The sequence below is a fragment of the Sciurus carolinensis genome, chromosome 10 (assembly GCF_902686445.1).
Source record: "Sciurus carolinensis chromosome 10, mSciCar1.2, whole genome shotgun sequence".
Lineage (NCBI taxonomy): Eukaryota > Metazoa > Chordata > Mammalia > Rodentia > Sciuridae > Sciurus > Sciurus carolinensis.
In genome coordinates this window covers 100,326,926-100,351,492 of record NC_062222.1, presented here as the reverse complement: position 1 = coordinate 100,351,492, position 24,567 = coordinate 100,326,926, and the positions used below count along the sequence as shown (strand labels likewise).

The window sequence follows — 24,567 nt, the reverse complement described above, 5'->3', positions numbered from 1 at the left end:
TAAAATTATCTATTATTAGTCTGTCTACCTGACCATCAGAGGATCAAATTCCTTCAGGGAATTCATATCTTTGAATTCTTGCACTATCTGTTATATAGTATACATTCAATAGACCAGAGGCCATAGTGTTTGCCCTGTGCAGAGTTTTAGAAATCACTGAGCAAACACTGAAGATTCAATACAAAAATTTGCATTTCTGGCTTCTCTTAAAAGCTGGAAGTTCCAACTGGCGTAAGACAACATTTGGCTGGAGCTGAATGAGGCCTGCATGCTTCAGATGGGGGTTTGAGCTTATACAAGACTATAATTTCTTTGTACTCATATTCTACAAAAATAGGAATACTAGGGATAGGCCAAGAAGACTATATGTTTAAAAAACAATGAGAGAAACCAAAGCTCATATTTAGTTGACACATGAGAGTAAGAAATATTCCCATATTGGTTTGTAAATAGCCATTGCTAGAGTCCCTGTGTGCTGCCCCATGGCCCTGGGCACTTTGGTCATTCTCCCTTCCCCCTCCTCAATCCAGCAGGATGCTGCTGCAACCAGGAAGCATCCAACTGAAGAACCTGGGCTGAAGACCAGTTGTTAAATATTTTTAATAAAATCCCTGGAGAAAATAAGTTTCTCTGTGCAGAGAGTATTCCTACATGCTTTAATATGCAAATATAAATCTGTAAGAAAAAATACAGCATAAGATAACAATGTGAAAGGCTCCATAGGTTCCTTAACATTTTCATGATATCTGCCTGGACTTTGAACTTATGGTTCCTAAAATATCTCAGTGCTTAACTGAACTGAATAAGTAACTTAGGAGTTCAATGAAGCGAGAGTTCACAACTAGCTTTGAAGTGGGGGAAAATTAGTTTTAAACTATTCAGTTGTGTACTATTTTTGCTCTAAGCATTTCACAAACATCTCCTTTTAATCTTCACAAAATCCTGGGGCTTATCACCATTTTATGAATGAAATCACCTAGCTCATGCAAGGTAAGAACTTGCCTACTGTCATGGTAGATGGAGCTGGGATCAAAACCCAGGTGTCTTAACCATTACCCAGTAACCGTGCCCATCTTTTCAACTTAAAAAAGGGGAGGGGGGCTTGAGCAAGACTCTTAATCAAATTTAAACAAAACAAAACTTGATCATAGAAAACGGAAAAGGCGGCAGAGGGCAGGATTCTCTAATCAAAAGAAAGGCCTGGGTCATGAAATATGTCATAAAATTGTCAGATGTGTTAAGGGTTGCTTAGTTATCCTGCTTGTGATAGGGAATTAATAGTGACCTGGAGGGGGAATTAAGAGACCAAGTTTTAGTCCATCTTTGTTAGCAACTTTGATGTGAGTTAGGGGACATCACTTAAGGTCTCCATGCCTCAGTTACCTTCCTTGCGACTTGTTTCTCACAACTGAAATTGAGATCTGCCTTGACTACTATGACCTTGCAGCATTCTGAGTCCAATGGAAGCCCTGTGTAATAGTCTAGACAGTAAATATTCACTCTCCTGTGGGCAGAATACACTTTTCCACCCACTGAGATTTTTTTGCCATGTGACTTGCTTTGGCCAATGGAATGTCAGCAGACGTGGTGTGAGTAAAGATTTCACATGTGTATGTGGTGGCACGTGTTCTCTTGGTTTCTGCCAGTACCTTAAAAAGAACCTGGCCTGGCTGTCCCAATTGAGGGACATGTGGAAGAGACTTGGACCCACTGGTTCACCCTCAAGATAATAGGTACAATCTCTTGGGGAATAACAACCAATTGTGATAGACTAAAATCAAAGCTGCTCTTGACTGCCACAGTAGTTTTCTTATTTATGGAATCTAAGTCATTTGGTGAGATCAGCCTCAGGTGACTGTGTGTGAATTATTCTGGATTATTTTGTAAGTGCTGGCAGACTCGTGAATGGGATGATGAGAGTGAAGAGGGAAGCTGTCAATAGGTTAGCATCAAATATGGTTTATCAATTCTGGTCTGTGGAAAACACAGGGCAGGATATCCAGCTAGTCCTGGGTTGGGTGGGGGGCCATGGGGAGGAGGGCTGGAGCGCTCTGAAACCAAGATTTCGGAAGAAGAGTTCCTGACCTGAGTGAGTTCCAGAGATCAATCACAGACAATATTCTGATTCCCATACAACAAAACAAATTCCAGTTTAATTAAAAGCATAATCTTCTGGAAAAAGCTTCTCTGACAATTTTGCTGTCCATGGAATGTGAGGGACATAAAAATAAGGTTGGTGGAGCTAAACTTTGGGGAAGCAGTTTTTGAGAATAAAAGCAAAAGAAGAAATTATATGGGAAACATAAATATATCTAACCACACACAAAAAATGAGTGTATGTTCAGAACATCATAAAGAAGTCCAAGAAAAAATGAGAGCAGGTTTTTACTAGAAACAAAGCAAATGGAAGATAGTGGAGCAACCTTTAAAAATCACAAAAAATTATTTAAATGTCAGCCTACAATATTTTATTAAGTAAAAATATATTTTAAAGATGAAGGCAAATAAACACTTCAGATATATAAGACTGGAAAGAACGCATTAGCAGTGAACCCATACTAGAAGAAATGTTAAAGGAAGTCCTTCAACAAGAAGATGTGGTGCTGATCACAATCCCAAAGACACAATCCTGAGCACTATAATCCAAAAGTTGAAATTCCAAAAATTCAGACTTAAGTGTTAAAAATCCCGAAATTTGCATTCCCAAAAGACTAAAATTCCAATGTTGAAATCCTAAGAACAATAAAAGCAGATTTCTAGTATGAAAGGTGAAATACCCCACAGCACAATTCCCATGGGGAGGTAAATATAGAAGAGGGGTAGAAAACCCCATTCACAATAGTCTCAAAAAAAATATTTGGGAATCAATCTAACAAAAGAGGTGAAAGAGCTCTACAATGAAAACTACAGAACACTAAAGAAAGAAATTGAAGACCTTAGAAGATGGAAAGATATCCCATGTTCTTGGATAGGCAGAATTAATACTGTCAAAATGGCCATACCATCAAAAGCATTATACAGATTTAATGCAATTCCTATTAAAATCCCAATGACATTCTTCATAGAACTAGAAAAAGCATTCATGAAATTCATTTGGAAAAATAAGAGACCCAGAATAGTCAAGGCAATCCTTAGCAAGAAGAGTAAAGCGGGAGGCATCACAATACCAGACCTTAAACTCTGTAGTATAACAAAATGGCATGGTATTGGCACCAAAACAGACATGTAGACCAATGGTACAAAATAGAGGACACAGAGACAAACCCACATAAATACAGTTATCTCATACTAGTCAAAGGAGCCAAGAACATACATTGGAGAAAAGATAGCCTCTTCAACAAATGGTGCTGGGAAAACTGGAAATCCATATGTAACAAAATGGAATTAAACTTCTATCTCTCACCCTGCACAAATTCAGCTTGAAGTGCATCAAAGACTTAGGCACTAGAACAGAGACCCTGAACCCAACAGAAGAGAAAGTAGGGCCAAATCTTCACCATGTCAACTTAGGATCTGACTTCCTTCACCAGACTTCTAAAGCAAAGGAGGTAAAATTAAGAATCAATAAATGGATGGACTGAAACTAAAAAGCTTGTTCTCAGCAAAGGAAACAATCAATAATATGAAGAGAGAGCCTACAGAGTGGGAAAAAATCTTTACCACATGCACCTCAGATAGAGCACTAATCTCCAGGATACATAAAGAACTCAAAAAAAAGTCATAACATCAAGAACACAAATAACCCAATCAATAAATGGGCTAAGGAACTGAACAGACACTTCACAGAAGAAATACAATTGATCAACAAACATATGAAAAATGCTCATCATCTCTAGCAATTAGAGAAATGCAAATGAAAATTACTCTAAGATTTCATCTCACTCTAGTCAGAATGGTGATTATCAAGAATACAAGCAACATTAGGTGTTGGCGAGGATGTGGGGGAAAAGGTACACTCATACATTGTTGGTGGAACTGCAGATTGGTGCAACTACTCTGGAAAGCAGTATGGAGAGTCCTCAGAAAACTTGGAATGGAACCATTTGACTCAGCAATTCCACTCCTCAGTTTATACCCAGAGGACTTAAAATCAGCATACTACAGAGATACAGTCACATCACTGTTTACAGTAGCTCAATACACAATAGCTAAACTATGGAACCAACTTAGGTGCCCTTCAACAGATGACTGGATAAGGAAAAGGTGGTATATATACACAGTGGAATATTAGCCTTAAAGAAGAATGAATTTGTGGCATTTGCTGGTAAATGAATGGAGTTAGAGAATACCATGCTAAGCAAAATAAGCCAATCCTAAGGAATCAAAGGCCGAATGTTTTCTCTGATATGTGGATGCTGATTCACAGTAAGTGGGGGGTGGGCTAGGGAAGAATAGAGGTACTATGGATTAGACAGAGGGGTGTAAAGGGAGGGGAGGGGGCATGGGGCTAGGAAGGATAGTAGAATGAATTGGACATTTTTATCCTATGTGCATATATGATTATATGGCTGGTGTGATTCTGCATTATGTACAAGCAGAAGAATGAGAAGTTATACTCCATTTATGTATGATGTGTTAAAATGCATTCTACTGTCATGTATAACTAATTAGAACAACAACAAAATAAGAGCGGTAGAAAGCCAAATTCTAGGGAAGGATTGGTGTGTTTTTGGTTGTACATAGTTGATTGTATTAGGTGGATAAATAACTAGAAACCTGGTGAAGCATTTTTTTTTTAACTGGGGGTTGAACCCAGGGGCATTCAACCACTGAGCCACATCCCAGCCCTTTCTATTTTTATTTTGAAACAGGGTCTTGCTAAGTTCTTAGGGTCTCACTAAGCTGCTGAGGCTGGCTTTGATCCTGTGATCCTCCTGCCTCAGTTTCGCATACCTGGCAGATTTTTTGAGTGTGTCTGTGAGAGTGTTTCTGGAGGAAATTAATGTGAGAGTCTGAGTGGGCTAGTTGGGGAAGATATGCCCTCAGTGTGGGCAACCACCATCCAGTTGGCCCCAAGGAGAGTAAACACAGAAGGTGAATTGGTGACTCGCTTGAGAGCTGAGGCTGTTTCTTTCTGCATCTTAGAATATCAGACTCCAGGCTCGCTCAACAGCTTGAATGTGGTCAGACTGCCTACACCAGTAGTCTGAAGTGACCTACCCTGGCTTTTGATCAATCTTGTCAAAAGACTTAGTTGTCCATCAGGCATTTCAGATGATTGCAGTTGTAAAGCTGGGTGCACACAATTACCAACCACAATGATACGTGTTTACATGTCTCTTTTTGATCTATTTCCTTATGAATACAGTTCACTACTCAAAACTGTTAAACCCTGTGTGACTGCTGTAGTGTACCCGAATATTTATGGTTGCAAAATGTTTATTATTGGTGCACATTTTTTTGTCAAAGTGGCCTATGATATATTGTCATGTTTTTTGTTAAATATATTTTTTAATTGTAGGTGGACACAATACCTTTATTTTTATGTGGTGCTGAGGATCAAACCCAGGGCCTCATGAGTGCTAGGTGAGCACGCTACCAGTGAGCCACAACCCCAGTCCTATTGTCATGTTTTTATGTTTCTCAAACTCCCCTTTATAAATGTAAATAAACGTCTATGAAAGAACTTTTTTGAAAATTATTTTTACAGAGTTACATTTTTGGGACTTTTTGATCATTTGGGATTTCAGAATTCAGAGATTTTGATCTTTTGGGATATTGATATTTAAGATTATAACTTTTTGGATTTTGTGTTTTGGGATTATGACCCAAGCCCACAAATTAAACCAAATAGAAGTTTGGATCTATACAAAGGAACAAGGAATTCCAGAAATGTAAACTATGTGAATTAATACAAATATTTTTCTTTTCTTTCTTTCTTTATCGGGTGTTGGGGATTGAACTAAGGGGCACTCGACCACTGAGCCACATCCCCAGCCCTATTTTGTATTTTATTTAGAGACAGAGTCTCACTGAGTTGCTTAGTGCCTCACTTTTGCTGAGGCTGGCTTTGAACTTACAATCCTTTTGCCTCAGCCTCCAGAACACTGGGATTACAGGCGTGCACCACTGTGCAAGTTTTTTTCTTATGTAAATTTCTTTAAAAGTAACCAACTGTTTAAAGCAAAAATAGTATAAATGTATTGTAAAATTCATAGCATATATGGAGTAAATGTATGCCAATATTTACACAAAGGCCAGGAGAAGAAAAATGGGAGAATACTCTTATAGTTTTTATATTCTAGGCAAGTAGGATATAACATGATATAAAAACAGACAGTGATATTAAGATGTATATTAGAAACCCTAAAGCAACCAGTAAACAATGAACAATGAAGAATTATGGCTAGTAAGCATACAAAGGAGATAAAGAAGATAATTTTTTTTTGGGTGCTGGGAAGAAGATAAATTTTTAAAAATATATAACTAATGCAAAAATGACAAACAAGGAGAGGGGAACAGACAGCAGAAAGAATCAGGAGGAAAAAAGACTAAGATGGTAGATTTAAGTAATTACCTAAGAACTTTAGTTAAATATGGCAAGGATTCTCAGTTTGGATAAAAAAGCAAGAGCTAACTATATCTAATACCTATGAGAAATCCACTTTAAATATTAAGTCACAAACAGTATAACCATAAGAGGACAGAAAAAGCTTGTTGCTTGTCTTTCAAACAAATGGTGTTAGAACAACTGAACATCCATATGCAAAAAGCAAAAACAAAACAAAAAACCCCTTTGGATAGACCTAAACACAACACCTAAAACTATGGTACTTCTAGAAGAAAACAAACTTTTTGAGACCTTGGGCTAGGTAAACAGTTTTTAGATATGACCCCAAAACACTCAGTAAAGGAACAAATGGATAAATTAGACTTCATCAAAACTGAAAACCTCTGTTCTTCAAATGACATTGTTATGAAAATGGAAAGACACAGAATAGGAGAAAAGTCTCTGCAAAGGACACAGCTTGTGTCCAGGGTACATTTTTTTTTTTTTAAACTTTCAAAACTCAGTAATGAAAAAAACCACCAAATTTTTAAATAAAGAGAGCACCAAAGATGTTTTCAGCAAAGATGATGTATGGATAGCAAATAATTATATTAAAAGATGCTCAATATCACTAGGTGTTAGGAAAATATAAATTAAAATCGGGAGAAAGCACTGCTCACCTATTAGATAGCTTAAATGAAAAAGACTAACATACCAAGTGTTACTAAAGATGTAGAGGAACTGCTGATGGGGCTGTAAAATGGTATGATAACTGTGGAAAAGTTTGGGAATTTCTTAAAAGTTAAATATACCACAAGGTCCAGGCTTTACACTAGTAGGCATTTAACCAAGAGTAAAGAAAACACATTTCCATACAAACACAAATGTCATAATAGCTTTACTCATAATAGTTGAAAACTGGACACAATAAAAAGGGCCCCCTAATGGGTGAATGAATAAAGCAAAGCATATCATATCCGGACACTGTAATGATGCTCAGGAACAAAAAAAACCAAAGTGTTGATACATATGCCAAACTGAATAAATCCAAAAAATTATGCTGAACGAATGAAGCCAGATGAGAAAGTATATGTATTGTACCGTATTGTATGATCCCATTTATATAAAACTCTAGAAAAGACACCTTGGTCTATAGTGACAGAGAGCAGATCAGTGATTGCTTCAAGGTGGAGGTGTGGTGAGGGACAGGAGAGGGAAATTACAAAGGGGCATGAGGGCACTTCTGGGAGTGATAAATGTGTTCACCATTTTGAGTGTGGTGATGGTTTCACATGTATATAGATATGTCAAAATACATTGACCGTGAACTTTAATGTATGTGCTTACTATATGTTAATTATACCTTAATAAATCTGTTTTGAAATTAAATATATGGAGGTTGACTAATGATGTTGATGGGATTATTTTTGGAGTGATTAAAAATGTTCTAAAATTAGATATTGGTGATAAAATCTAAATCTAAAATCTCTTCAGTCATACAGTTTGAAAGGAAGAATTTTGGTCCGCATCATATCTTTAAAAAATGTTGAAAAAAGAAGTAGAAGGATGGAAACAATATACTATGCTGATGATAATCAAAATAAATCTGAAGTAGCTATATTAATGTAAAACAGAGTATTTCAGAGCAAAAGAGCTCTGCCAGCCATAAAAAGGATGATTTTATAATGATAAAGATATTTTATCTCACCTAGAGGGCAAAATAATCCTAAGCATTTGTTTATCCAAATTCCTGTGAACCCAGGGGTGCTCTACCACTGAGCTACAAGCTTAGCACTTTTTATTTTTTATTGCAAGATAGGGTCTCTGTGGGTTGATCCTCCTGCTTCAGCCTCCAAAGGAAATATGATGTTTTGATTTGAATTAAAATGAAAGCACCACATATCAAATTTGTGGGATATAGCTAAATAATTTTAGAGGGAAAATTATTGTATAAATGCCTGTGCTAGAAAAAAGAAAGGGCTCAAGTCAATGGCCTCAGCTTCTCCCTTAAAACTTATAAGAGTAACTGAAACTAAAAGCAGAAGAACATAAATAAGAGTAGAGAAGAAACAGAAGAAATATGACATAGAAAATAATAGAGAAAATCAACTAAATACAAAGAATAAACAATAAATTGATAAAAATAATTTTTGCCAGGCGATCAGAAATGATACAAATTATCAGTATCACTAATCATAGTCTATATAAATTAATGATAGAGGATAAACATGAAAAATTTTATGACTAAATTTAATAGCATAGATGAAATGGTCAAATTACTTGAAAAAACCCAAATTATCAATATTTCACTCAAAAAGCTATTATCTGAATATTCCTACATTTACTAAAGAAATTGAACTTGTAGTTAAATTCTTTCCATAAGAAAACTCAAGGTTTAGATGGCTTCCTGGGGAAAGCTACCAAACAGTTTTGGAAGATATAAAACCAATTTCTAAATAAACTTTCCCAGAAAACAGAAGGGGAAATATTTCCCAGCTCTTTTTAAAAAAATTTTAAATTTGTTCTAATTGGTTATACATGACAATAGAATGCACTTTGACACACTGTACATAAATGGAGCATAACTTCTCAATTCTCTGGCTGTACGTGGTGCTGAGTCACACCAGTAGTGTAATCACACATGTATATAGGGTGATAATGTCTGTCTCATTCTACCATCCTTCCCATCCCCACTGCTCCACCCCTCCCCTCCCTTCCCTCTGTACAATCTAAAGTTCCTTCATTTTTCCTTAACCACCCCCACCCCCATTATGGATCAGCATCCAATTATCAGAGAAACATTTGGCCTTTGGTTTTTTCCCTCCTAGCTCATTTTATGAGGTTTGTAATACTCTGATACCCCAAACCTGAAACTGATATTATAAAAAAGAAAACAATCCAATTCCCCATGAACATAGATGCAATATTTCTTAGCAAAATTTCATTTAAATTGAATCCAACAATATGTAAAAGAATAATACATCATGACTAAATGGAATTCATCCCAGAAATGTAAATTTGGTTTAATATTGAAAATTTCTATCATTTTCCATATTAACAGATGAAAAATAAAATTCATATGATAAGCCTTGATGAAATCTTAATGTCTGTACCTGATAAAAACTTTCAGCAAACTAGGAACCAGGAAAAATCTCATTAGCCACAAAGCATCTATGAAAATCCATAGAAACATCAGGCTTAATGATAAAAGACTGAATACTTTTCCTCTAAAATTAGGAACAAGACAGGGATTCCCACCCTTGCTGTTTCTGTCAACATTGTGCTAGAGGTTCTAGTTAGTGTAAAATTGAAGGAAAAGGTGTCCAGAATGGAAAGAAAAAAGTGAACTATTTCTTTTTGCAGATATCGTTATTGTCCTTGTAGATAACCCTGTAGAATCTATAAAAAAAAAAATGACTAGAACTAGAATCGAGTCTGGTAAAGTTGCAGGATAAAAGATGAACATGTAAAGGTCAACTGTATTTTTAATTCATTTGAAACAGCATAAAATATGAAATACATAGAGATAAATCTGACAAACTATGTGCAAGACATATCCACTAAAAGTATAAGATACTGTTGAGAGAAAATAAAGACCTAAATAAGTGGAGGGAAATCCTGTGTTCATGTATCAGAATACTTCAGTATTGTTAAGAAGTTAATTCTCCCCAAATTGATCTATAGATTCAACATAATTCCAATAAAAACCCCAGCAGGATTTTCTCTAGAAATGGACACTCTGACTCTAAATTTATATAGAGATGAAAACAACCTAGGATAGTCAAAACAACTTTAAAAAAGAAGAACAAATTTGGAGGACTTACGTTATCTGACTTCGAAATTATTACATATCTATAGAAATCAATACACTGTAGTATTGGGGTCAAGATAGACCAGGTGTGGGTGGCGCATGCCTGTAATCCCAGTGGCTCAGGAAGCTGAGGCAGGAGGATCTTGAATTCAAAGTCAGCCTCAGTAAAAGCAAGGTGCTAAGCAACTCAGTGAGACCCTGTCTCTAAATAAAATACAAAATAGGACTGGGGATGTGGCATAAGTGGTCAAGTGCCCCTGAGTTCAATCCTCAGTACAAATTAAAAAAAAAAAAAAAAAAAAGATAGACCAAGGGATCTTTGGAAGAAATCAGAAATAGTTTCACCTATATTAATCTTTGACAAAAGCAAAAAGCTTTCCAAAATAATTTTTTCAACAAATGAACCTGGAACAACTGCACGTTCATTAAAACTGTTATTGGCATCACTATAACAAACAACTCAAAATGGGTCATAAACCTAAATGTAAAACTTGAAAATTATAAAACTTCCATAAGCAAAGTAGGAGAAAATCTTTGTGACATTGGGTAAGGCAAAGATTTCTTAGATATGACATTACAATATAATCTACAAAATAACAAATTTATGAATTGGACTTCAAAAAATTAAAAACTGTTCTTTGACAGACATTGTTACAGATAATGAATACTCAAGCTATATACTGGGAGAAATACTTGGCAAATCACATTCTCTTAAAGGACTTATATCCAGTATATGTAAGGAACTCTCAAAACTCAGTCATTTAAAGATTTTAATGAGTCAAAGATCTGGCAAACATCATCAAAGATGTACAAATATCAAACACACAGAAAGATGTCAACATCAGTAATTTAGAGAAGTCCAAATGAAACTGATCTAACATTATATACCAATTAGTATGGCTATAATAAAAAGACCAATCATACCTAGTGTGGTAAGGATGTAGAACAACTGAAATTCTCACACAATACTAGTTGAAATTTAAAATGGTACAGCTGCATGGAAAAAATAATTTGACAATTTCTTAAAAAGTTAAACATAAATCCAACATATGACCCAGTCATTCAGTCATTCTACCACTAGGTTATTTACCCTAAGAGAAATGATTGCCACAAAATTTTACTATTTAAAAAATGTCAGTGGGAATAGTGATGATAATCACTTTTTAATTCTGATATTAGCCTAATTGTGTCTTCTCTCATGTTATTTGTTGGAGGGGTAGTTTGGTCAGAGGACTTCAATTTTATGTATTTTTTCAAATAACCAAATTTGATATTGCTCATTTTAATGATTTTTTCCTGTTTTAATTTCTTTGCTATATTTTAATTATTTTTCTTCTGCTTGCTTTAGGCTTGCATTGTGTCTTTAATTTTCTAATGTAGAAGTATAGATTTCTTTTGACTTCTTTTCTAATTTGTGCATTAATTCTTTGAGTTTCCTTCTAGCCACTGTTTTTGCTGCATCCCAAAATTTTAATAAGTTAAATTTTCATTATCAACTAGCTCAAATATTTAAAATTACTCTTGAGGCTTTTTGAACTATACATTATTTAAAACTGTTTAGTGCTACAGTTTGCATTTTGAGTGGAAAGGCCTGCGTGTTGAAGTCTTGGTCCCCAGCTCGTGGTGCTCCTGAGGGTGGTGCAGCCTTGAGGAAGGTTAAAGAAATTAGGACATTGGGCGCATATCCTTGAAGAAGATACTGGAACCTGGCCTCTCTACTCTCTCTTTGCTTCCGGGCCACTGTGAGGTAAGTATTTTGCTTGACCATATGCTCCCTTATCATGATGTTTTGCCTTGCTACAGGTTCAAAAGGAATGGAGTCAAATGACCATGGACTGAAACCTTGGAACAATAAGCCAAAAGCAACCTTTCCTCCTTGTAAGTTGATGTATCCCAGGTATTTATTACAGTGACAGAAGCTGTCTAACAGCTTAGTTTCAGAGACTTATGGTTTTCCAATTATCTTTGTTAAAGATTCATGGTTTAATTCCACTGTAATTGAATTACTCAGTTTGTATGAGTTCTGTTTTTCCATGTTTGCTAAGATGCATTTATGGTCCATAGTGTGATGTAACTTGGTGAAGCTCCATGTGAGCTTGAGAAGAAGTGTGTTCTGTTGGTGGATGAAGCATTCTTGTTGTTTTTTTTTTTTTTGGGGGGGGGTGGGGATACTGGGGGGTTGTACCCAAGGGTTTTACCACTAAGCTATATTCCCAGTACTTTGTATTTTTTATTTCATGACAAGTTCTCATTAAGTTGCTGGGAATCTTGCTAAGATGCTGAGGCTGACCTCACATTTGCAACCTCCTGCCTAAGCCTCCTGAGTTGTTGGTATTACAGGCATGGGTCACTGTGTCTGGCTAGATGGAACATTTTATAGATGTCATTTAGGTCAAGCTGATAGTGCTATTCAAGTCAACTAGATCCTTATTGATTACTTGTTTGCTTGATCTATCAATGACAGGGTAATGTTGAACTATCAGTTTTTTCCCTTACGTATTCTAATGCTCTGTTGTTAAGTGCATTCGTGTTTAGGATTATTATGTCTTCTTCAAGAATTAAGATATCTTCCTTATCCCTGATAATTTTTCATGTTCTGAAGTCTTCTTGCCTGAAATACTCTTTTGATTAGTGTTTATCTAATGGTTTATTTCTCCATCCTTTTAGCTAATAGTTTTATTTGTAAAAGTCAAAAGTCATCTATCAAAAGGTAGATGATTATCCACATGAAGGAATTCTACTCAGCAATAAAAGGAAGGAAATTTAATATATATGACATGAATAAATCTCAAGATTATTATGCTGAAAGAAAGAGCTACAACAGAAGTACATACACATCAGTAATATGCCTGTAATCCCAGTGGTTTGGGAGGCTGACGCAGGAGGATCACAGTTCAAGACCAGCCTTGGCAACTTAGCAAGGCCCTAAGCAACTCAGTAGACCCTGTCTCTAAATAAAATACCAAAAAGGGCTGGGGATGTGGCTCAGTGGTTAATTCAATTCCCAGTACCCCAAAAAAAAAAAAAAAAAAAAAAAAAAAGACCTGCATCTCTTCAAGGGAATCTCTTAAAACATGGAATCTACCCTCAAACGTCCAAGCCTAGCCATTAGTGCACCACTTTCACTTAAACCCATTCATTGACTCACCAAGAAAAACATTTATTGTTTTTCTTGTGTATATATATATAGCTATATATGTGTGTATATATGTGTATATTATAGCTAGATAGCTAGCTAGATACTCTTTGACTTATGAATCTATTTTCCAATAAACCTATCATAAGTTGAAAATACCACAAATCAAAAATGCATTTAATGTACCTAACCTACCAAGCATCATATCTTAGCAACACAGTGCCCTGTAGAGTCAGTTGTTTCCCCATGATCATGTGGCTGACTGACTGGGATTATGGCTTGCTGCCACTGCTCAGCATCACAACAGAGTATCACTCCTATTTCACTAGACCAGGAAAAGATCAAATTCAAAGCTCAGTTGCTATTTGATGTGTTTTGCTTTCACACCAGCATGAAGTCAAGTAATCATTAAGTTGAATCAGCAGGGACCATTTGTATTGTATGACTCCATTTATGTAAATTACAGAAATGCAAATGAATCTCCAGTGATAGAAAAGAGATCAGTGGTCACCTGGATTGGGGAGTGGTGATGGAATGGGACAGATGGAATACAAAAGGGCATGAGAAACTGAAGCTGATGCATAGGTCATTATCTTGATAATGGCAATAGTTGCACGAATCAGTATGGCTCAGAGGACAGATCAGAGAGAGCTCAGAAACAGGAGAAGCAGAAGCCTGTAATACTATAGAAACCTGCCAAGTATGAAGAGTAGCAATGAGACTACTGACAAATGCTCAGCTTCATATAAACTCTGGATGTTTACAGACAGGAAATTAGGATCACCTTTAGTTATCTGAAATCAAGGAAGTGATCATTGTGGCAAAGACTGGAATGGGAAACAGAATTAGAGGTACAGGACTATCAATCAGCACTAAAGAGGAATTAACAGTTTTTGAGCATCTGCTATTACCAGCACCATGAGAGATTGTTTTATATATACCATTGCTCCATATGTTATGGTCATTATACACACTATCTCTAATCACAACACCAGTTGAGGGTATATAATCACCCTCAGTTAAAGATAAGGACCAGGAGGATTTTTTTAGGTGAAAGTGATTTGTTTAAGGTCAATAAACAAGTAAATAGAGTAACAGAAGTATAAGAGTAAATGAGAATGGGACCAGAAACATGGCCAACGTGGAGGGAATGGGTAGCTTTGAATATAGAGAATTATAAGAAAATCAATTTTATTCAATTCCTCTCATGATATCAGGTGAGATTCCTCAAGAAGGTACGCTTCTTCTGGAGATTGGAATTAATACCATGAAGTTCAGTTATGATTCCCATATGAAACATCTTTTTTCCAATTTAAGAGAATTAAAATTTCTTTATTAAGAGAAACTAGTGTGGGTCCTTGAAAATGACATTGAAAGTGGAACTGGGAAATTGATGTAAATTCTTCTATGATACTTGGCTGCATTTCTAAATGGGAGAAAATTTGTTTTTTAAATGTTTTTCTTGGTGAGTCAATGATGGGTTAAGTGAAAGTGGTGCACTAATGGCTAGGCTTGGACATTTGAGGATAGATCCATGTTTAAGAGATTCCCTTGAAGAGATGCAGGTCTTTTGCTCTCTCTCTTCTTACATTCCCTGGCTGCCATGAGGGAAGCTGCTTTCTTTGCCACATGCTCCTGCCATGATGTACTGCATCAGTAAGGCAACATAGAGCAATAGGGACAAACTGAGGTGGATCGAAAACTGCCAAACCCAGGAGTCAGAACAAGCCTTTCTCTCTTGAAGTTGATGTCTCAGGTATTTTGTTACAGCGACAGAAAGCTGAACACACTCATTTCTCAGTATTAACATTGTACTTCAAAATTAGGGAAGATGGAATCATTAAGGTTAAATTCATGGATGGCTTCTGTTTTGTATGTTGCATTGGCCAGTAAGTACCTCCTCACCTGGGTGTTTTCCCAGCACAGAGAGTACCAGTTAAATCAGCTGACTCTGAACATAGGAGATTATCTGATAATTGTTAGTCAATGTGATAATTTACCTTACAAAAATGGACTCATCTGAGTGTTCTATAAACAGTCACCATTTAAACACAAACGAGACATGGGTTATAAAGGTATGTACGTATGTGCTACAAGGCTAATTGCTTGATTACTGTCTTCTGAAATATCTCTAATTTGTTATTATTGTAGATGAGTGCAAGCACATCTAAATAGACACAAATGGTTCTCTACTCATGAATTATAGTGGGCTATGAATCCCATCCATGGCAACAGTTATTTAACATTTTAAATGATAACTTGAGACTTAGAGAAAAACAAATTAATTATTTGTTTCTAAGTATACTGTTATTCTCAATTTGTGCCAAGAGAGCCATAAAAACTAATATTTGCAAAGTACAAGTCTACAAAATACTTTTCATGTAGTTTAATTGCTACCATTTATTATGCCAACTACCATGTTAAATCAGGTTCTTGAGATTTTTTTAAATTTATCTTCACAATTCTATGAATAAATATTATATGGATAATCTCCAACTTATAAGGGGTCCACTTAAGTTTTTTTGACTTTATAGTGTGTGAAGGCATGCTCATACAACCACTGTTTTTCACTTTTACTACAGTGGTCAATAAATTACATGAGATATTCAACATTTTATTATAAAACAGGCTTTGTGTTACACGATTTTTCCTGACTAATGTAATTACTAATGTAACTAATTTTTCCTGGCTAATGTAAGTGGTCTGACCATATCTAAGAAAGGCTAGGCTATCGTGTTCGGTAGATGAGGTGTATTAAATGCATCTTTGCCTTACATTGTTTTCAACTTAGGAGGAGATTACCAAGGTGTAGCCACCTCTTAAGTTGAGGAGCATCTGTATTATTTAGATGTTACTTTTAAACAGATTTAGAGAGCTGGGATGTAGCTCAGTGGTAGAGTGCTTGTCTAGCATGTCTGAGGCCGGGAATTTGATCCCCAGCAGTGTAGTAACAAAACATAACAAACAAACGAACAAAACCCCAAACCTCCCAAAACAGATTTATAAAGGAATTGAAAAGGAGAAATGAAAGGCCAAAAATTGGGTAGTGACCTAGTGCTTTAGTTGGCTTTTTTGTTACTGTGACCAAAATATCCAACAAGAACAGACTAGAGGCGGGAAAGTTAATGTGGGGCTCATGGTTTTGGAGGTCTCAGTCCACAGACCGTCAGCTCCATGGGTCTGGGTCCAAGGTGGGGATGAATATCGTGGGGAAGGGTGCAGCTGAGGGTAGTTCCTCCCCTCACGGCAGCAATGTGGGGATGGGGAAGAGGGAGGGAGAGCGAGAGAGAGGAGAAGGGGCCACAGGAAGAAGCACCTTTCCAGGGCACACCCCCAGTGACCCACTTCTAGCTGTGCCCCACCTGCCTATGGTTACCACCAGTCAAGCCATTCTAACTAGGGTGGACTAGAGAAAATGCGTCAGCTCTTCTAATCATTTTACCTCTGAATATTCACGAATCAACACAGGAGCTTTGGGGGGGCACCTCACATCCAAACTACAACACCCAGCCAACATATTTTTCATGAAATATTTTCCTCCAAAATGGAATTTTAAAGTCAGATACAGGAGATTCAACCTAGGAGAAACTGAAAGCATATGTTGATAACAGAAAAACAATTCAAATCACCAATGCCAAGGATAAAAGGACTCTGAATTATATCCAATTCGATTTATGGCTTACATTGAACTTTCAGTATCTACTTTGTTCATTTCTCTATGGTTTCATCTGCCAGAATTCTAATGGAATTTCAGATATATAGGATTTGCTCATTTTATTTCTTTTTGACTTTCACAGGTTTAACATATTTTGGAAGTATGGTATTCTCCAAAGTGTCTTTTTTTTCTTCCCCCAATCCTGGGACACTAGGGATTTGAACTCCAACACTTGAGCATGCTAGGCAAGCACCCAACAAGATGAGCTATATCGTCAGTATGGTTTAACATATTTTGGGAGGCAGAAGTTTAACTTGAAAAGGAAGATAAGTCTGTATCTGTATTTATAGGGATATTTGGTCCTGAAGTGGAACTGTATTAGCCCTAAACACTAATTAAACTGGGGTCTTCATCTGTCCTAAGGAGAGAGACTCAGCATTTCTCTATTACTCTGTGGTAGAATAATATTTTGACATATTTATCTTTATCCTGCCTATAGTTTCCTCTTTCCTGTTCTCTCCATTCAAGCAGAAAACAGGCTCTATACTCACCATCCCAGAGAAGGCACATGACGAGACAGAAGGCAGAGCAGGTTATAAGTCCTAACCCTTTAGAGGAAAGGGCTTTCTGCACACACAGTGTGTGGAGGAATCATAAAGGGGGAAGGAATTTTCTCCAAACTGAAAGGATTAAGAAGAAATATCCTCTGGGTAGCAGCGGCTAGGAATTCCCATGTCTAGCCAGGGCATAAGATTCTACAGCTACAGTACACATCTGGGAAAGGCAGAGAAAGCCAAAGAAAGACGGATGTTATGTACACTACAACCACCCCCTTTGGGCTCAGAATCAGAAATTATGATACAGCCTATAGAATACTATATCTCTAGGACACTTGAATTTGTGAAATGAGATTTTATCTACCACAGTAGTTTAAAATTATTATGTCAAATATCCAGATACATGTAGCTTATCATACTCATGCAAATATATCAAAATGGAAATAACTTAAAAGTTGTTTGCTTAATCCAATTATGACACACATATGAAAACTATTCAGCTATTTCAATATTATTTGTGTGATAATTATATAAATATGTCCAAAATGTCCTGATAGGAAAAACAAATTATGAAATACTATGTACAGTATCATCTAATTTTAGAAGAAAAAATGTATAATTTAGATATAACTTAAGAATATATATTACATAATTGAGTTTAAATTTTACCTTTTACTGTTTCTTAAATACCTGAAAATTCTACAAATAACAGGTATTCCCTTTTGTAATAAGAGCAATACAATAAAAATTCTAAATGGAATCTAATTCATTTGCGCTTGCACTGAAAATACAACACATGTTTTCATGGAGATGGTCAAAGAGAAAAAAAACGACACCTTCTCACACAGTTCTGCTGATATGGTGATGGTGATTCAATAATCATGACTACCTGCGAGATATATTGCCAAATGACGCTTAAAAGAAGGTCTGAAGCTGGGGAAAGGGGAAACAAACAAACAACCCCCCCATAACTATCCATCTATCTGAAACACAAGAACTGAAAAATGAGAAAAACTAAATGTGCATAATTTGGAATGGAGAAAGCAGACAGAAATCCTTATCTTTTTTTAAGCATAAGTATCTTGTGTGAAGTGGGTGCTTTGAAATGGTGAAAATGACTAAAAACAAGAACAACGACGACAATAAACCAAGGAAATTTCCCAGCACTCCAGGAATATAAAAAGGGCAAAAAAAGTTTTGCCTTATGAACCTGATGTATTTTCTAAATAAAACAGGACATGGTGAAGGAACTCTTAACATGTAGACTACTAATGTCACGTGAGAATTTATTATACGAAGATAAGTAGAGTGTCCTGTTATAAATACCATAAGGAATTCTGATTTTGATTTGATAAGAAAGTTTACATACTTCATATAATATCATCACATTTCTGGCTTACATTTGAAGGACAATTAGATCAGAAGAGGCAAAATGTATTCTATGAATGAAAACTTACAAACATGGCAACATAATTTGATTACATTATATATAAAAATATCTGAACTATTTCTCAATACTTTTCCATATTAGCAAATACATGATAAACAAAATAGCTTAAAACCATACATTATTAATCACTTTAATATTTCCTGGTGTCTCTCGACAAACCCCAACATTAAGGTCATACTCATGAGAGATTAAATTGTACCGACTATAAATTTCACATGACTTCAATGCCACTGTGAAATTCCTTTTACGAATTTGCTCTAATCATATTGTTTTATTGTCAGTTGGTCCCTTGAAACTGAAACAAATACAGAATTCTTATTGACATTAAAACATTAATTCTCCACATTACTCATAGTTTCTCTGTCTAGTTCACCTTTTCAAATTGTACTTACCCTTTGGAGTGTCAGTGAGTTTATTTCTTTGAAGGATTAGCACCTTTAGAAAGAGAAGTTCATTTTGGAATCTGCTTCTGTGGTATTTTACCGGTGAGGAGTGAGGACTGAATAGATCCAGTGAGATGGAGTGGATGGCACTGTTGCTCAGGTTGAGTATTTCCAAAGCACGTAAATGTGGGAGAGGGATCAGGGTAATTTTCCATATAGGAGTATCGCTGAGGTCCAGGTGTTTTATTTTCCATTCTTCTTTTTTCGTGTGAGACCCTAAGAGAACTCTAAAGAAACTGAAGCTTACATTCACTGTGGCTGCTGTCTGTGATGTGTTCATGGGTAGTTTGTGCTTTCCAGTAGAACAATTTGTCAGGAGATAGTCATTACTTTGGTACTCAGAATTGAAAAAAACACTGCTTTTTCTGGATGGATTTTCTCTTGTTGCAGTAAAAAAAAGACCTATAACTATGGTAATAACTCTGAAATAGAAGTTTTTCATAATGCCTGGAAAAAGGAAAAAAATTGACTTTTCAAAATAACTTACATAAGAATTAATAGCAAATAAGAAGCAGGATATTTAATTTTCTCCTTTTAAGATTCAGGAAAGTTATCTTGATTGTCAATTTAAGTGACTGATTTCTTAGAAGTCAGGGCATTAAAATGTAACTACTGAAATCATATAAGTAGCATAACATTTTATTTATAACACTTTAAATAAAGGACTTGCCAGCATTTTCAGAGAATATACGTTCAGTAAGTCCTCACCTTGGCATCTGCTTTTTCAGTATCATTCACTGTGCAGTCTGTTTTGGAGGGAGTGAAACTTACCAAGAATAAGACTTCTCTATTTTTTTGCTGGTCTTAGCAGGGAGCAAAGTCTGTTATGCTTATCTAGAATACTGTAAGCCACGTGGTTTATTACATGAATGATATCTAGTTATACTAAAGTGTGAACCTCCCATAACCCTGTAAGTAGAAAGTTCAACTCGCCAGAAATACCTTATTTCCCCATGACTAGAAGAACTAAAAGCTTTGTCTTGTGGGTTTGTGATTTTCAAATCATTTTAATATATCCAACATAAAGGAGTTAGGAAAAGGAAGCTCTGCCTCGAAGTCATGTAGATACAGTGAAGCGATAGAAACTCAGGTATCTTTTTCACCAAAAATTCTTGAGAAGCAACTGAAAGTTTATAAGTATAAATACAAGTTACAAAGGCTGAACACATACACAAAATAATTTTAAAAGAAATGTAAATGGGGGTTGGGGCTGTGATTGTGGTAGAATGCTTGTCTAGCAGGTGTGAGACACTGGGTTCCATCCTCAGTACTGCGTATAAATCAATCAATCAAACAAGGTCCATCATCAACTAAAAATATATTAAAAAGAAAGGTAAAAGGACTTTTGTGACTGTTTTAACTACATTCCACTTAAAACCAGTGTATAAGAGCACATTATTCAATATGCAAGTACAGCAAATAGCCCTTTCCTTTCTGATTAATGGCACACTTTCCAGTTTTCATTGCTCCAGTCTAAATATTAGAATGTTCTAACCGATCTTCCTGCCCTTAACTCTTGACTCTTCTTCTCCTCGATCCAATCTAGTGGCTTTAAAGGGTCATTTTTCCCATAATATTGTTTCTCTCATGTAATCCCTCATCAATCAGGTGATCAGAATCCTCCAAGGCTCCTCAATTGCCTATAGTCCAAATCTCTCAGAGTGGCATTCAAAGATTTGAGTTTCTAGCTAACCTCATGAACTAGTCTGATAAATACATGTGGAGTGACCACAAGATATGGTTTAGGCAAAGAACTATGCATACACGTCATGTCAACATTAGGTTTTCATCTACTCCCAATTCCAAGCTCAATGCCTTTTCCTCTCCTCATTCTAATCCTACATATCCTTCCAGACTCATCCCAAATCCTATGCTGTAGCCTCTATTTGTCTTTAAGCCTTCAAAAATATTTCAGTAAATATTTATTGAATGAATACTATCCTGAAATTTTGGTGTTTTGCTTGTGTCTGTTTTGAACTTCCCAAAAGAAGGTAAGGAGCATTACACACACACACACACACATACACACGCACACACACACACACACAATTTCCATGTTTTATATTAATATTAGTCTGTAGTCTATCACTGGGGCTATGGTTTGTTTGCATGAATGAATTTGTGGATTAAATAAAATTTACAAAGTTAAGTTTTAAACTTTTTTTTTCACACAAGGTTAGTTCTCCCATATTTTGAATGACATCTAAATTCATACACATGACCACGAACTGCAAAGGTGCCCTATAGCGAGAGTGATTTATAATGTCCCTATGCACAGAAATGGAATTAATTTGTCCAGTCAGAAAGATATTTCCTTCTACATTCAAGCTGTAATCATTATACTTAAAATTGTACACTCAGCTAATGCTATAACATTAGCAACAACAAAAATCATTTGGGGAAGCACATCGCTTTGCAGTACTGAAGAGAAAGATGAAAATGCTTTTTCTTAAAAAGTTTTTTTTAAAAATGATTTTCATTGCCTTGCTTATTTTTAAGTTGAAGAGACTGATATATTAATAGATTTAAGTTCCAAATAGATAAGAATAATCCTATTATCTTAAAGTAAAAGTTATTAATTTGTAAAAGAAAGATTATTTTTATTTCATAGAAATTTATATATACGGGGTAAGACAGCACTAAGAACTCCAGAAGAAGTTCGTGATGAAACTGAAAACAATAGGTAAAATTTAAGTCTTTAAATAGACATTTTCAAGCTGAAGTATGAAGAAGCAGTTAGAAATACTGGGTGTGGGTGTGTGTGTGCATACATATCAGAGAGAGAGAAAGGAGGAAGAAGGCGGTAGAGGAAAAAAATGAAGTAGAAACGAGATGAAGAATTCATTCCGAGATAAAGAGAAGTTGGAAAAAGAAAGAAAAAAAGCAAGAGAGGCTACTTTGGGTGATGAGAAGACGTGGAAAGAATATGATCCATTGCTGCTGAGGCATACCTTAAGATCCTGAGGTAGTTTCAAGTGGGTCTACAGCTGGATCAGCCAGGTAGGGATTTCAGACTTGAGTCGTGGAGGCTCCTCCCATCCTGTCATCATGCCAGCTATGTGGCAAGGCCTCACCCTTTCATCTCTGGCACTGGCCTCTTGCCATGGTAACAGTGTGCACAGTTAGTTCCCTGGGACACTGGGGAGAGGCCTTCTGCAATGCAAATGGGGTAGGACTATCCAAACACGCAACTTTCTCACTCTGATTCCAGAGAGATTACATAAGTACAGATGGGGTCCCATTCTCAAGCCATATTTACATTTATAATGTCTGCATGATCAAGTGGAAATCCATTAACATATAACAACTAAAAAACTAACAGCAAACAGTTTACAGAATTTTTATTGTAAACAGAGGTCATTAATAGTTATTACAAATTGAATGAACTGAAATGCAAGTTAGAAATCTGAAACAAATTTTTATCTACTTCATTTTTTGGTGGTGGCACGATTTCTAATCTCTGCCCCTCTCAACACTTAAGATTAGTAAACTGTCAGCATTTCAATGGTCTCTTCTTTGTCAAGTTTAGCACCATAACACTTTACTTCCTTCAAAAAACACTCATTCAAAACTAGACAGAATTTCTATCTTTCATCATCAAAACTATCATACAAATTTATTTTTTTCACAATGCCAAAAAATACAAATAAGTATACTTTTAAATATCACAGACTATGTATAGGCAGTCCCTGCTTTGTGTTGTTTTGCATTTTTTCCTATCTGCCTATTAGACAGTCTCTAAAAAATCATGCATTTATTTATTTACCTTTGTTCCCCAGGTCACAGTAATCCACCTCTAGAATACTATCGTTATGTAAACAAGCACGCATCTACACTCTTCCAAGGGTCCTCTATCATCCACCTCCCCCAAGGTTGCTGCTTGCCCTATCAGTGCTTAATGGAAGCGAATGAACATACAGCAGGAAGAGGCAAATTCATCCCTTTATAGAAAAACACCATCTGGAGGTGCTATTGAGTTGCTGAAATTTTACTGTGAATCAAAATAGGTCACAGGTAAAATGGGTGGTTTGTTCTTGTTTCACTTCCCAATGAATTTTCCAGGTCTACATTTCAGTGGAAAAGCGAAGACTACCTACAAAGTATCCTAAAATGCGAATAACAGTCAGTTCTATAAAAACACCAAAATATCTTCTCATGTCAAAAGTATGTAATGGAGATGTATCAAAAACACAAGTATTTCTCAAAGAGAAGTAAAAATAGACTATTTCATGAATTAGGTTCAATAAATAATACTTTGTAATATAGTGTCCTGTGGTTTTAGTAAAAATATTTATTTAAAGAAACTTTCAAAACAAATCTAAGACAAGTAATGAGTGTACAATTTAAAAATATACTGAGCATCTAAATGAAAATTCCAATGATTTTTTTTCTGAGAATAATTCATATATTAAAAGATATCCAAATGGGTTCAAATATAACTACAACTAATAACACTCAGAGGTCATAAATCTCTTACTTTCTTTTCATATAAAAATTGCTCTCAGTATTAGGTAGTAAATCAATCCTATTTTAGTATAATTTTTGACTTCATAATCTCTAAGGTATATGATTTTTCTGTCACAGAGAATCATGAAAACAAATTTTTTTTGCATTGATTTTCTTATCTACACAATTCAAAGTGACCATGACAGAACACAGTTGTACTTCAGTGCAGGTGGAACCTATGATATGTCCCTACTGCCTATTCTATGGCAATCTACTTTGGAGTCTCTGTCCCTGATTGTGTGTGTGTCTTAATAGTACCAGAGAGTTCCTTTCACATCAAATACAAAATCTGTTACAAAAAAACGGTTTTGAGGGTTTATAAATAATTATAATGAGATAATGATATTAGAAGATACATTCTTACACTTAAAAATTTTATGTATTATCTCCTGCATTAGCATCCTTTAGTTAAGTATCCTGACACATTACAAAAGTGACATTAGTGTGGCACACTGGAGTGAAACCGGCAGAACTTGGCTGGGTCTACTGCCTCCCATTGCACTAAACTGCCCCAAGGGC

At 35.8% G+C, this 24,567-nt stretch overlaps 1 protein-coding gene across 1 annotated transcript in view; it reads right to left on the bottom strand.

Annotated features, from left to right (window-relative positions):
- The window catches only part of Lrrc66 (leucine rich repeat containing 66), a 44,540-nt gene extending 19,983 nt beyond the window's left edge, over nucleotides 1–24,557 (bottom strand). The window contains 2 exon segments of the mRNA XM_047567258.1: nucleotides 19,492–19,989; nucleotides 22,494–24,557. Coding sequence (XP_047423214.1) covers nucleotides 19,492–19,984 — 493 coding nt within the window. The 5' untranslated portion in view covers nucleotides 19,985–19,989; nucleotides 22,494–24,557.
- Between the last annotated feature and the right edge of the window lie 10 nt (nucleotides 24,558–24,567).